Here is a 13,170-nt window from a genome sequence, read left to right as displayed (position 1 = left end):
GGTCCTTTTCCGCAGAACTGCTGCCGAGCCATTCGGTCCCTAGTCTGTAGCGGTGCATTGGATTCTTCCATCCTAAGTGCAGGACCCTGCACTTATCCTTATTGAACCTCATTAGATTTCTTTTGGCCCAATCTTCCAATTTGTCTAGGTCCTTCTGTATCCTATCCCTCCCCTCCAGCGTATCTACCACTCCTCCCAGTTTAGTATCATCCGCAAATTTGCTGAGAGTGCAATCCACACCATCCTCCAGATCATTTATGAAGATATTGAACAAAACGGGCCCCAGGACCGACCCCTGGGGCACTCCACTTGACACCGGCTGCCAACTAGACATGGAGCCATTGATCACTACCCGTTGAGCCCGACAATCTAGCCAGCTTTCTACCCACCTTATAGTGCATTCATCCAGCCCATACTTCCTTAACTTGCTGACAAGAATGCTGTGGGAGACCGTGTCAAAAGCTTTGCTAAAGTCAAGAAACAATACATCCACTGCTTTCCCTTCATCCACAGAACCAGTAATCTCATCATAAAAGGCGATTAGATTAGTCAGGCATGACCTTCCCTTGGTGAATCCATGCTGACTGTTCCTGATCACTTTCCTCTCCTCTAAGTGCTTCAGGATTGATTCTTTGAGGACCTGCTCCATGATTTTTCCAGGGACTGAGATGTCGGACTGTATTACAGAGGAACTAGATGATGATATGGAAACTATTGTGTCATTATATAAAACCCTACATTCTTGTCTTGAATATGATGCCCGGTTTTGATAAAAGGGAATCACATAATGGACTCACCTTAGAAAAGACATGACATTAATGGAAAAAGTCCAGGGATGCACGCCAATAATGTTGAGAGACTCCGTATGAGAGAAAATATAATTGATTCAGACAGTTTAATCTGGAAAGCTGATGAGGAAATACAATAGAGGTTTATTAAGTGATGACTGGGATAGATAAGGCTGCTAGATGTGCAGTGGCATGCTTTGGGAGGGGTGTGGGAAAATGGAGAACCTTTCCATAGTGTAAATATTGTCTCTAAGGTGTTGGGAATTTCTTCCCCTGGATACTGTTGCACACTGAGAAAAACAATAAGATGAACATTATCTGGTTCCCCTTTATTAAATATTCAAGAAAAAAAACAATTTCTCAGCATCCCAGCCCCCTCACTGTCATTGTGTGATTATTTTTTTTTGTTTATGTTCTGTTTTGGCTTTGCCTTTTAAATATCACATTTCTTGCTCAATGGAAGCATACACCCAGACTATTCTGTACATCTCCTGTAGTCACTCTTTTTGCCCCCTTGTTCATATTAGCAAACTCCATCCTCCGTTTTGGCAGACTTGTATTTTTTGTGCCTCTCCCTGTGTTAACAACCTGAAAGTCACAGTTGTTCTTCAAGGTGGCCTCTGCATAGTCCCACATAAACCCAGTTTTCTTCCACAAAGTTCTTTGAGTCTCATCATTAGCTTCCCCATTCTCCATGTATTGTGCTTACCTTCACAACTTATTTGTATTATTTTATCATGTCATTAGCCATCCCTTCACTCCACATGTCAGCCTTCATCATACCTTCGTCGGTTTCTCTTACCAGCACCTTTGAACTTTTTGTCCCAGAGCTAAAATCCCCATTAAGCCACTACCCTGTCTTCCTCAAGAGCCCACCTTAAGACTTGCTTCTTCTGCAATGCCTGCAGAACGCTGTCAGCAGATAAGGGCTAGACAGGCAGTGAAGTGAAGCTGCTGTTACTGATCTGCTCGTTTCCCTTAAGAAACTGAAACCACCACAACCTACAGCAAGACACTCAAACCCTCTCTACCTTACAGAAAGGTGTACGTAGCCAGCCTGTTCAAAGCCATGCTCATATGACTGTGAAATAGACATTTTATTGTAACCCATGTCTTGCATTGTAACATTCCAAAGTTTCAAATGAAATGTAGGTTTCAAAACAAAAGAGGATGTGATCTGTGCTTATAAGTCTTACTGTTATTATTTGGGACGATAATCCTCATGTTTCAAGGCAAAAACTGGTGATCAGCTTGTGTCAGGAAGAGATTTCCCTGCCCTCCATACTATAGTACTGTACCTTCATTATATGGCTATAGTCTCAGACAGGATACTACATCAGATGGTGTTCTGTGATGGGATGGCCTGTATTATATACCGAACATAGTGCTTTGTTTTTAATTCTCTAATACGTTATTATTTCAGAAAGCCCTACAGTAATGCTGTCTGCAGGTAGTTTTTCTTCTCCGTATGAACATCTGAGCCAACCTGAGACCAAACGGATGGTGGAACACTACACGGCATACCTAAGCGACAACACTCGTCTTATTGCTAACCCTGGACTTAAAGTATGCTATTTAAATCCCTCTTCTCCCTCCCTTCCCCCGTCCTGCCCTTATTGGTTACCATGCTGGTCCCCATTTCACATGTGTCCTTTGGGTTGGCTCTTGGCCTATGGGAGTGTTGGGCATGTAGGATACTAGGATTTTCTTCTCTTGCTGCAAAGACACTGTGCTCAGCCCTTTGGATGGATGAGTGTGACCCCTGTTGAACAACAGCAACCCCTCTCACCTGAAGAAGCAGTGTGAACTGGGTTGAAAGGGAATCCTGTCCACTCCTCAGCTGGGTGGATGGGTGCTCTGACATGAGGGTTTCAAGGGTGGTGGAGAAATTGGATGGGGGAAGGGGCTCAGAGACCACAAGGGTGGGAAGAAGGGCCCTTTTCCCCAGGAAGAAAGTTTACAAGCTGCAATTAGAATTAACAATATGCAGAACGGGGCTGTAATAAACGTTGGGTCAGGGGATGCCTTTGTGTGTTTATACATTTAAATGAGAAAACTTTGTTTTATGTACAAATGGGGCAGTATTTATATTTACCTGAAGTGAAAAGCAAATGTTAAAAGCTGTGCAGATAATAACAATATTTCATTATAACAAGCTTTTTTCTTTACTAGGAATTTGCTAACTCCATCTGGTGTGAGAAGATTTTAAAGAAGTAATTGGGTTTAGATTATCTCTGATAGGTCTTTAGGAAACCCTGCAAGCAGCTTACTATCTTTTCATGCAAGTCTTATAGGAAGCCTGCTAGGTCTGTCTTTGTTTTGCAGTTCTCTGTCAGAAATGAAGTAATGGCTACCAGTCACGTCACAGATGAATGGATGACACAAATGGAAATGAGTAGCTTGAACAGTTACATTGTCCGCCGTTACATAGCAACGCCCAATGGGGTGCTCAGAATTTATCCTGGTTCTCTAATGGACAAAACATTTGATCCCACTAGGAGACAATGGTGAGTTTTAGGGTCCCATTATCAAAGGTTTCAGAAATCTTACAGGGTGATAATATTGAACTGGGCAAAATATTTTATGTAGAATTAGTAGGCTGTGTTTGTAAAGGATAGTTAAATACATTTATAATTAAATAATTTATATGCTCAGTAAAACATATTGTGTTTAATAGTAATTTTACTCCAATTTTTATTTGCTGTAAATCATAACTGTTTATTGTGATAGTTTCTATTTCTTATCCCTTTGTACAGGATAAGAATAAAAATATTTACACATGAAACTGAAGTCCATGCTGTTACTTTATTCATCCTTTAGGATCTATCGGTATTAATTTCAGCTCCTCATGGCAATTTTGGCTATTGATACTTTATGCAGCAGTTTTTGTTTGCGATGGATTTTCTTACTGTATTTCCAAATAGGAATTTTCTGGCTAAGTGCATAATTAATAGCTGCAGTTAACATATGATTTAGGAAAATATTTGTATACAATATAAATAACAAATGAGATTTGACACGAGAGAACTCTTGAGTGTGTTTTAACATATGTTTTGTTAAAAGAAGCCAGGCAGGTGATGCTGCAGTATGGCTCTGAACAATCAAGTTAGAGACTGGGGTACATAAGTAAACTTAGGGTTCCTACCCTGTGGCTCTATCATCACGGCTCTAAATCACTAGTGGCATTGCTTGTTCCACAGCTCCACTGCCCCATGTTTCCCCTGAAAAATAATTACCATAGTTCTGGACTGGGAGTACTCACCTTTCTTTGGGTCTTTTTCTGCTCCAGTATTCAATCATTTACATTTTTGTAGTCAAAATACTGAACATAAATTCAAGATTTTTGCTGTAATTTTTCTCTTCACGCAATTAGATGGCTTTGTGGAGCTCACACTATAAATGAACTGTATACAGCAGTGGTTGGCAACCTACAGCCCATCAGGGTAATCTGATGGCAGACCACGAGACATCTTGCTGACCGTGACTGTCCGCAGGCATGGCCTCCCGCAGCTCCCAGTGGCCACGGTTCGCCGTTCCCAGCCAATGAGAGCTGCGGGAAGCAGTGGGCCGCAGGGACATGTGAAAAACGTATAAAGCAAACAACAGTGAAATTGTCTCTGCTCAAAGTGATGTCAAATGTGCAAAGTAAATAAATTGGAAAAAGAGAGAGACAGTTTTACTTTCACCTCTTACAGTTAGAGAACCTTGAGGTGTTACTTGTCACAATAATGTTAAAAAATTCCGATGCAAGTGAGAGTTATTTTAGGTGGCAGTAACCCTTCAAATTAATAATATGTAATATTCATTTTCTAACAGTTTTTTAAGTTTGCACATGTGAGTTTTGTTTGTATAAAAGAATACTTTCTCCTTTCTGCCTACAAAGTGAATTTAATCACACTTCGTTCAAGGATGTATGACCCAGTTGGTTTTTAAATCAAACATTATTCAGAATAAGATTTGATTTAAATAATCCAAATATTTTACTTTACTTTAATGTGATACAGTGAAATGTGTTTGTATAGAAAAATATAGGATGATTTTTCATGTTGAGTAACATGATCCTACTGAGTTAGCCTGTTTCGGGCCTTGATCCTGCTTACTTAAAAACTCCTACTTAACTTCCAACACGGTGAGCAGTGTCTTTGACTTCAGTAGTGCTGCTTACAGGGCATTCAATTAAATGCTTGTGTAAGCCTCATTTTTTACATTTAAAATGACTGGTTTTCGTTCATAAATAACGCTTGTTTTGGTCTTTACTAGGTACTTGCATGCAGTGGCTAATCCGGGGCTAATAACTTTCACCGGTCCCTATTTAGATGTTGGAGGAGCTGGCTATGTTGTTACAATCAGCCACACTGTTCATTCTTCAAGGTAAAATTTCATTTTGAATATTTGATCAATCCAAAAATCTTGAAATTGACTTGTAAAGACTTTATCTGTGATTAATTATTTTTGCTATAGCCACAATAGGCCATGTGCTTCCCAATGGGAGCAGGCACAATGCTTGTCCCAAAAGAGCCTTCAGTAAAATGGAAAGAACATACACAGATGCAGGGGAAACATCCAATTGAAGCTCTGTTTTTGGAAAATCCATTCTGGGGGAGAATTGCACAGATTTTGGAGGTTTATCAAAACTTGAGTTATAAGACTAAGTTCCCAAAAGGTTTGTTGTGCCTGAATGTGATTATGGGTGAACTGGAGTAGAGTTTTGATATACGTAAAATATAAACATGAAAAAAATGCCCCTTGAGTCAAGAACTTTGGAGTATATACCCTATTCCCCCCACCCCTTGTGTTATGCCACTAGCTTTTTGGTGAGAATTTTTAGAAAATAAGCCCATCTTCTAGTTAAACTTCTTCTGTGTATGTTTGATTACATCCTTCCCCCTCTACTTAAAGGAGAAGCTTTATCTTGTTTCATGTGTGTTCTTTCTCTAAATCAGGGGTCAGCAGCCTTTGGCACGCGGCCCATCAGGGTAATCTGCTGGCGGGCCGCAAGACATTTTGTTTATGTTGACCATCCGCAGGCACGGCCCCCCGCTGCTCCCAGTGGCCGTGGTTTGCTGTTCCCAGCCACTGGGAGCTGCGGGGGGCCGTGCCTGCACATGGCCAACGTAAACAAAATGTCTCGTGGCCCACCAGTAGATTACCCTGATGGGCTGTGTGCCAAAGGTTGCCGATCCCTGCTGTAAGTGGTACTCTTGTTAGCTCTGTTTTTTCCAGTGTAGTCTTAAGAAATGCACACTTTCTCAGTTGGTCACTAACTCTCTCTCTCTCTCTCTCTCTCCCTCTCTCCTATATTAATAACCTCCCCTTATTGCCCTCTTCTTTTCCCATCCCCTCCTCTTCACAATACAACCAAGTATATGCCATGTATGTCCCAGCATACAATTTTTAATTTCCTTGAGACAACATTCTTCTCTTAATAAGGTCTAATAAAGAAAAATTAACGTTGAGCCAGACTGTGGTTATGAGCCAGCAGTTCCACTGAGTGTGGTGCAGCACTGGCACAATGCCTCCTAGAACATAGGGGAAGCGTGCAACGCCCTTAGAAAATGGTGCAGTATACACTCCACTCTGCACACAGCCAGTTCCCTACACCATTGTTCCCATTTTGGGGAGTCTAGTGCCACTGGTGGTTTGAGACCTCTATAGCCCTTGCACTCACTGGGCTGTGTGCAGTTTTTCACCCTTAATCAGGAAAACAAGGAAGTTAGGGGAAGGTAGCTTGCACTAACCTCGGCTGCCTGTGTGCCAGTGCATGGCTAGCCACAATATTATGCTGTATGCATGAGAGCAGCTTTGTTAGTTTTCATAGTGAACGTCATGGCATATCGGTCATGGACTATATTGTGGGTCAAACGAAATAGAGCAGCCAGATTTCATACAAATTTTAAACTATGATATGTATGTTGGGAGATTATATCTGTGTCCCCCTGAACTTTTTAGCATGTTGCACTATCAGCTTTCAGCCCCTTCATATACACTATCTGGGAGCATAATTTGTACAGCCCCTTTGGAAGCGCCTGCTCTTCTAATTTGCTTTTCATCTAACACGGCGACTTGTTTTTCTAAAATGAGAACGTTCTCCTATTCCATCCATTCCTTCAATTCCGGTATATTTTCAGATCCTTGTAGCTTGAGTTATTTACTTACAATATCACCTTACTCAGGTCTATTTTATGGGTACCAATGTGAGCAATGTTGTGCACATCAGTTGGCTGCTTTGTGTCTGTGCTGGCAATACCCAAACTTTGGTCTGTGAAGCAGTTACGGGGGGGTCTGGAGGAGGAGCAGGAAAGCCTGTGCAATGGGAGAAGAGAAGGTTCAGCAAGAGGCAGCGGAAGCGGGGGCGGGGCAGGGGAGAGATGCGGACAGAACAGATAGCCAAATAAACTGATCAACTTTTTCCTTCGTTTCCTGAAATTACTGTTGCATGTAAGTAATTGCTGTATTGGCCATAGTGACGTTGCATGGTGTTGAATGGGAGGGGAGGTAATTTGCACCCTTGCAAATGGGGAAGGTAGGGCCATAAGATGCTCTGAGGGTATATCAAACTCAGGCTAATCCCCCTTCAGGCTAACACCTAATCCCCCTTCCATCTACACGCACATTCTGCTGACCCAGGACCCCATGCGGATGGAAGCTCTGAGTCAAGCTGGGACTCGGCAGTCAAGCCCGTTGCTTTGCAGTACAGACTCAGCCCCACTAGACTCGTACTCTGGGAGTCTGCCAAAAATACCCACCATCCCGTAGGCTGACTTCCTTTGTCTTCTAGACAGTCAAGTTTTCCTACACTGCACCACAAACAAAGGTCTAGAGCTGCCACATTTTGGGAGGGTGCTAGGAAGTCTGGGATATGAGTGGCTGGACTCCGGCCCACCTCATGCAGTGTGGATGCTGGAGCCCAAGGTTGGGACCCAAGGGTCAGCAATTCCTAACCTGGGGTTTCAAATAAGTGCAGATGCTCAAGCTCTAGGTTAACAAAAGCAGAGTCTGCTAACTCAAGCTCTACTAAATCTGGGCTTACATTGCAGGGTAGACATACCCTGAATTTCTCTATATGAAATTTTGAAAGCCCCTGGCCTGTGCCATTTAAAACCTAGAGCTTAGCCATTTTGTGTAAGAATGTCCAAAAATGTACTTGTTTATATGGGAAGAAACTGTTCATGCCAGCCTCTACAAGCAGGAACCAAATCAAAACAAAAGATCCATCCCCACTTCTGGAACAACACACCACCCATAGCTATAAACACCGTCCTGATGTAGGAAGACACATTTTGTGTATTGCTGATTCTTCTATGACTTAAAATGAGAGGGCCTACATTAACTTTTTTTTTTTTTTTTAAGAAAATGTTCAGTGTGTTTCACTTTGTTTCTGGAGTTGACATTCATTGCTGCATGTCTTATGTCATTACTGTCAGGAGACTCTGAGGAGAGAGGTGAGGTCTTTATATATAAAACCACTTCAATATTTGAAAGGATCCTTTGTGATTCAGAGATCAGATGATTTAAAATAATTTGTCTTCAGGCCACATTCAACCAAATGATGAGATTCCATCAGATTAGGGCATACAATCTTTGAAGAATTCAGTTTTCACTTCTATAGCTCTCTTCATATTGAACACCTTCTTAATATTCCTGCTAGAGACACTGTAATATTTCAGAGATAAATATTAGCCACTCAGTTTGGTTTGTATGAGGAATCTTTTCCAGCGTTTTTATTGGCGTGCTGTCTGCTATGCACACTCTAACTAACATCCCAGCAGGAAGAACTTGGTTTCTAGCATTGCTCTGCTAAATAGTTCGCTTGGCCAGCTCTGAGTTGGAGACATTAGTGGCAGTGCTGTTTCTAAACTTTAAAATATTGAGGGCTGCTTTTAGTTTTTCTTCAGAAATATGTAGACTTTGTTTGATCTTTCCCACAGCAAAACATCTGTCCATCTTCCTTGGCAGCAGCATCAGTCAGGGCTACGTAACTATGTGGAGCTTTTCACATGGGGAATCATTTAAGAGAATAAGAGCTTCTTCTCTGAGGACTAACATGTACTGGCTCTTTGTGGTGATATATCAATTTTTTATTTTTTATTCTGTTTTGTTTAATAAGAGACAGTTCAGATCATTTTAGGGAGACTTATATGGTTGTCATTGAGGCTCCAAGTATTGCTTGATCAAAAGGATACAGTCCCATGGGTTAAGCCCCCAAATTAGGTTTTGTGTTTAAAAAAACATTCCAAAGGCCTAATGTTTTCTTTAGAAACAGCTATTCAGATTAAAACAGTTCCTGCTGTGTTTGGGACCAAATATTACAGCATTCTGTTACCAGGAAGTGAAATTGCAAAGAGACCTATAAACAAAAGTGAAACTGATCAGTAAATTTTTATGTCCAAGCTGAATGAAATACCCCAAGAAAATAAGCAGCAGCAGTGAGAAGTAATATGTTTTCATTGTAATAATCTAAATTGTCATTAATAATAGAAGTTAATTTCCTCTTTCAAATATAATTTTTCACTTGATTGTGCCTCTTAACTTCTTCCATGCTCTCAGCCAGTATGATCATCTTGTTCATCCCTTGCCAGTGCACAGTACTTGAACTTCTTCTGTTGATGTTTGATGTCATCAGAATACATCCATGAAATGACTGCTTCTCTCTTGTTCCTGTTATATATGACATAATATTTGCTTCCAAAGATTGTGAAAAAGACAATCCATGCACAAAATAATGTTTTTTCTAATACAGAATATATCAGATAATTGGAAGGGATTAGTGCCCAAAAGTGAAGTTAAAATAATACTTTTAGAAGCCTTTTGTATGGCTTTTATGGGGGGCGGACGTCTTCAGGACATTATAGTTCTCCTTCTTGTTATATAGAACCAAATATGATTGTATTACACTGGAATCCTGTCTCCCTGAAATTTTTTAAGATAAGAACAGATTTAATTTAATGTATCTATTAAAAGATTATATGCTTGATATGTCCAAAGGGATTTTTAGGTAAAATATAGCTATGGACAAAGTTTTAATTAGTGCTGTAGCTGGGAAGATATTTCATCATTATTTACCTTTATAGGATTAAGCTTCAAGAGCTAAATTAGCAAAACCATCCTCTAAAGTGCCACTAGTAACATTTTTGAGAATGCAAACTGGTCTTTACACGTTCTGTATTCTGTGATGTCTACCTGACTTGCACATGTAAATAGATATGATCTCATGTTTCTGTGGATTTTTGCCCTCACAAAACTAAAGGCCACAATTTTTATACGGGCTCAGTTTTGTGCAGGGAACAGTTTTAGGATTGACTGAAATTATGGACCTCAGTGTATATATTGTGGAACAACATGAGCACGATCACTTCATCAGGCCAGTTTTCTTTTAGAGGGGTGGAGTCATAGCACAGACAGGTTTCTTTAATCCACTAGAACTGATTGATCTGCTTTTTATTTGTGTGAAAAATCATCAGATGGTCAGCATCTGGAATATTGGCAAAGAAGCCCCCACTGCATTGTGAGGCCAGCTGTCCCGTTCCACTGGCTGCTGTATCTAGGCATTGACATTTTTGATTCCATCTTCACAGATGAAATTCTTTTAAAAAGTTTCAAAATAGTATTACATTAAATAGGTCTATACTCCCATCAATATATAGGGTGCTTAGAAGGGAAAGAGGCATTAACATAATCTCTGATGAGTGGGTATACAGCAGTAGTCCCCAAACTTTTCAGGGTCACACACCCCTTAACACACTGTCTGGGAGCCAGGGCCGGAAGCAGGGCTGTGGCTCCCAGGGCCGAGGAGATGCGGACAGGGATAAGCAGACTGAGGGTGGATCTGTGGCCAGGAGCAGCGCAAGAGCTGGGTGCAGCGCCAGGTCTGGGTGTGAGGCCAGGAGCCAGGGCCGTGGCTGGGGGTGGGGCTGGAGCAGAGTTAAGAGCGGAACAGGGCAGGGTGGCGCTCCCTTCCTGCCACCCATGGGGGCTGGCCTGCACCCTTCTGTGCTCCCCTCCCCGAACATTTTCCTTCGCACCCCCCTCCCGGGGGGGCATGCCCCACAGTTTGGGAACCTCTGGGGTATACAGTATCCCAAAGAAGGGGGTCCCTCTTTACTGTCACTCCCTTGTGGTGCTCCTAGGAGGAGGCCCTGCCAAGCCAGACAGCAGGCATGGGGGTTTGGGGGTTAAATCCTGGCAGAGGGTGGAGGTGGGAAGAAGAAGAAGTTGGTGTCCTATCTAGAAGAGGCTGGGCTCAGGGACGTTTACAGGGAACGTCTAGGCTACTCTCCTGAGAAAGGAAGACAGGATTTGCCAAGGCAGGGAGCTTTGGAAATACAAGTGATGTCCTGTTTGTTGTTTTGTTTTGGAGTTTCACAGGCTCTTAACCATTAAAGGGAATGTCACTGGAGACTTTGCTGGTTTGGGTGCTTTTAATGGAACAAGAACTCTTTAAACAAACCAGAACCCTAAGAAAGCATATTGTTTTTGCTGTGAACTTTCTAACCGTCCACCAATTTCTGGCCACGAGCACTCTTTGGAGTATTGCATAGTTAATGGAGAAAACAGCATGGGTGGGAAAATAAAAACAAATGATTGAGGAATGGGAGAGCTTTCCAGCACTGTTGTGAAGAATACTTTGGCATATGCGCTCTAAGATTGTGTTTTGTAGGTCTTTGATGTGTCAGTTGCTAAGGTAACCATGTGTATTCTTGAGCTGCTGAGCAAAATGGGGACACCAGCAGACCTCCACACATGGACAGGATACTATAATTCACAGCAGCTGCTGCTCTTAATCATCCACAAAAACTGAAGATCCTGCTTTATTCCTGAATGTGAATTTTCATGAATCTGTGTCCAAGTGTGGTTTCTCTCTGCTGGAAAATTACATTGTGGGGCAGAACACGTTAACTCATATAATTTTAAATGCAATCTAGCCCTCAGTATATGTCTATCATCATGTCAGCTAGGACTCACTCCAGGGTTAACCATGGTGAGCTTGATAGGATGTTAAACATGACAGTCTTTGTCTGCGAGGAGCATTTAGTATAATATTAACTATATTTTCTGCCCTTAATGTGCTTTTACATGAACCCTTTTTTTTGTCAGCTGACTTTAAGGTTTGTAGCCACACACCTCAGTGGCGTACTGTCCTATGCAGAAAAGAGATTTTGAAGAACTGCAGAAAACGTTTTTTTAAAAAAAGCGTGGAATATGGTGTCGTCCTGTGTTTTGCTCTCTGCTTTGTAACTTCCAATCTATTTGAAGTAATAAACATTATGACCAGAAGGGGGCAACCCCTCTTTATGCTAGAGAAGAATACACTTTAAAGAGTTTAAACTAGATAAATAATAAAGACAAAGTTTTGGATTAAGAATAAAAACAACCTCCCTCCCCTCCCCCCCGGGGAGGTTTCACGTAACCTGAAGAGAGGCTTCATACTCCCTTTGGCATAGTAGGAGGGTGAGTAAAAAGCCATAAAAATTATAATAAGCAGAAGATCTGCAGGTCACTCAGTTCCCTAGAAGCTGAAAAGATTCTTTAAGCAGCACCCTCCCCCAGGAAGCAGGTATTGCTCTGTAATTGGTGCTGAGCGTAAGGGGCTGTGAACTGTGGTGATGCCGGGGGATGGGGGAAGGAGATGTTTTCTTTTTTGTTTAGGGTATTTTTAACGCTAACTTATATTATTATATGTGTAATGAAAGTGAATATCTGTTGGCCCCTTAAATTACCTGCTTAGATCACTTCACCACATTTGAGCCTTTCATCTCTCTTTCCAGCAAAGAATCACTCTGGCGTAATGAAGACCAGATCATATGGCATAAGGGAATGCAGTGGAAAATGAGTCTTTCTGGTATTTGATGCTTTCTTCTTCTCTACAGACTTGCTATAGAAAGAGTGCAAGTGATGTGCTCAAGCAAAACATCTAGAAGAAAGACTCCGGTTCTTACTGTGCTTTCTGCTATGCAAGGGATACAAGCTGAATCACTAAGCAAATACTGGGTGGGCTGCATATAAATGAGCTAAAATGCAGGGAGATAACTTTGGGTTTCTTCAGCACTCAGCCATGATCCTGTTCCATTGTGGGAAATACTCCAGGTTTAACGCATTAGCTGGTTAAAAGTAAAATCTAGGTGGGGGCATTTTGTTCACCTCGACCACCAATTGCATGTTAACATACAACTGTCCTGTTCACAGTGGGTTTCAAAATATGTTCGTTAAAACATTTCAGCAAATGTGTTTTTAAAATACCTTTTATTCTAAGCTAAATAAGCCTGACAGGGCATGAGCTACACTTCTTAACTGAGTGCAGGTCTGAGCCTGGGTAGGTGTCATTTACATGGTGCGGGGGTTGGACGCCTGTCTGTATTTACTTCATATCGAACTCAGCAATCTA

At 41.6% G+C, this 13,170-nt stretch overlaps 1 protein-coding gene across 1 annotated transcript in view; it reads left to right on the top strand.

Annotated features, from left to right (window-relative positions):
* The window catches only part of CACHD1 (cache domain containing 1), a 196,495-nt gene that overhangs the window by 159,283 nt on the left and 24,042 nt on the right, over positions 1–13,170 (top strand). Inside the window, exons 14-16 of the mRNA XM_038413098.2 lie at positions 2,212–2,354; positions 3,114–3,295; positions 5,049–5,159. Of these exons, the coding sequence (XP_038269026.1) occupies positions 2,212–2,354; positions 3,114–3,295; positions 5,049–5,159 (436 nt within the window). The remainder of the gene's footprint in view (positions 1–2,211; positions 2,355–3,113; positions 3,296–5,048; positions 5,160–13,170) is intronic.

Source organism: Dermochelys coriacea, chromosome 8 (genome assembly GCF_009764565.3).
Source record: "Dermochelys coriacea isolate rDerCor1 chromosome 8, rDerCor1.pri.v4, whole genome shotgun sequence".
Lineage (NCBI taxonomy): Eukaryota > Metazoa > Chordata > Testudines > Dermochelyidae > Dermochelys > Dermochelys coriacea.
The sequence above is the reverse complement of the archived record's forward strand: the minus strand, read 5'-3'. Positions and strand labels throughout refer to the sequence as shown.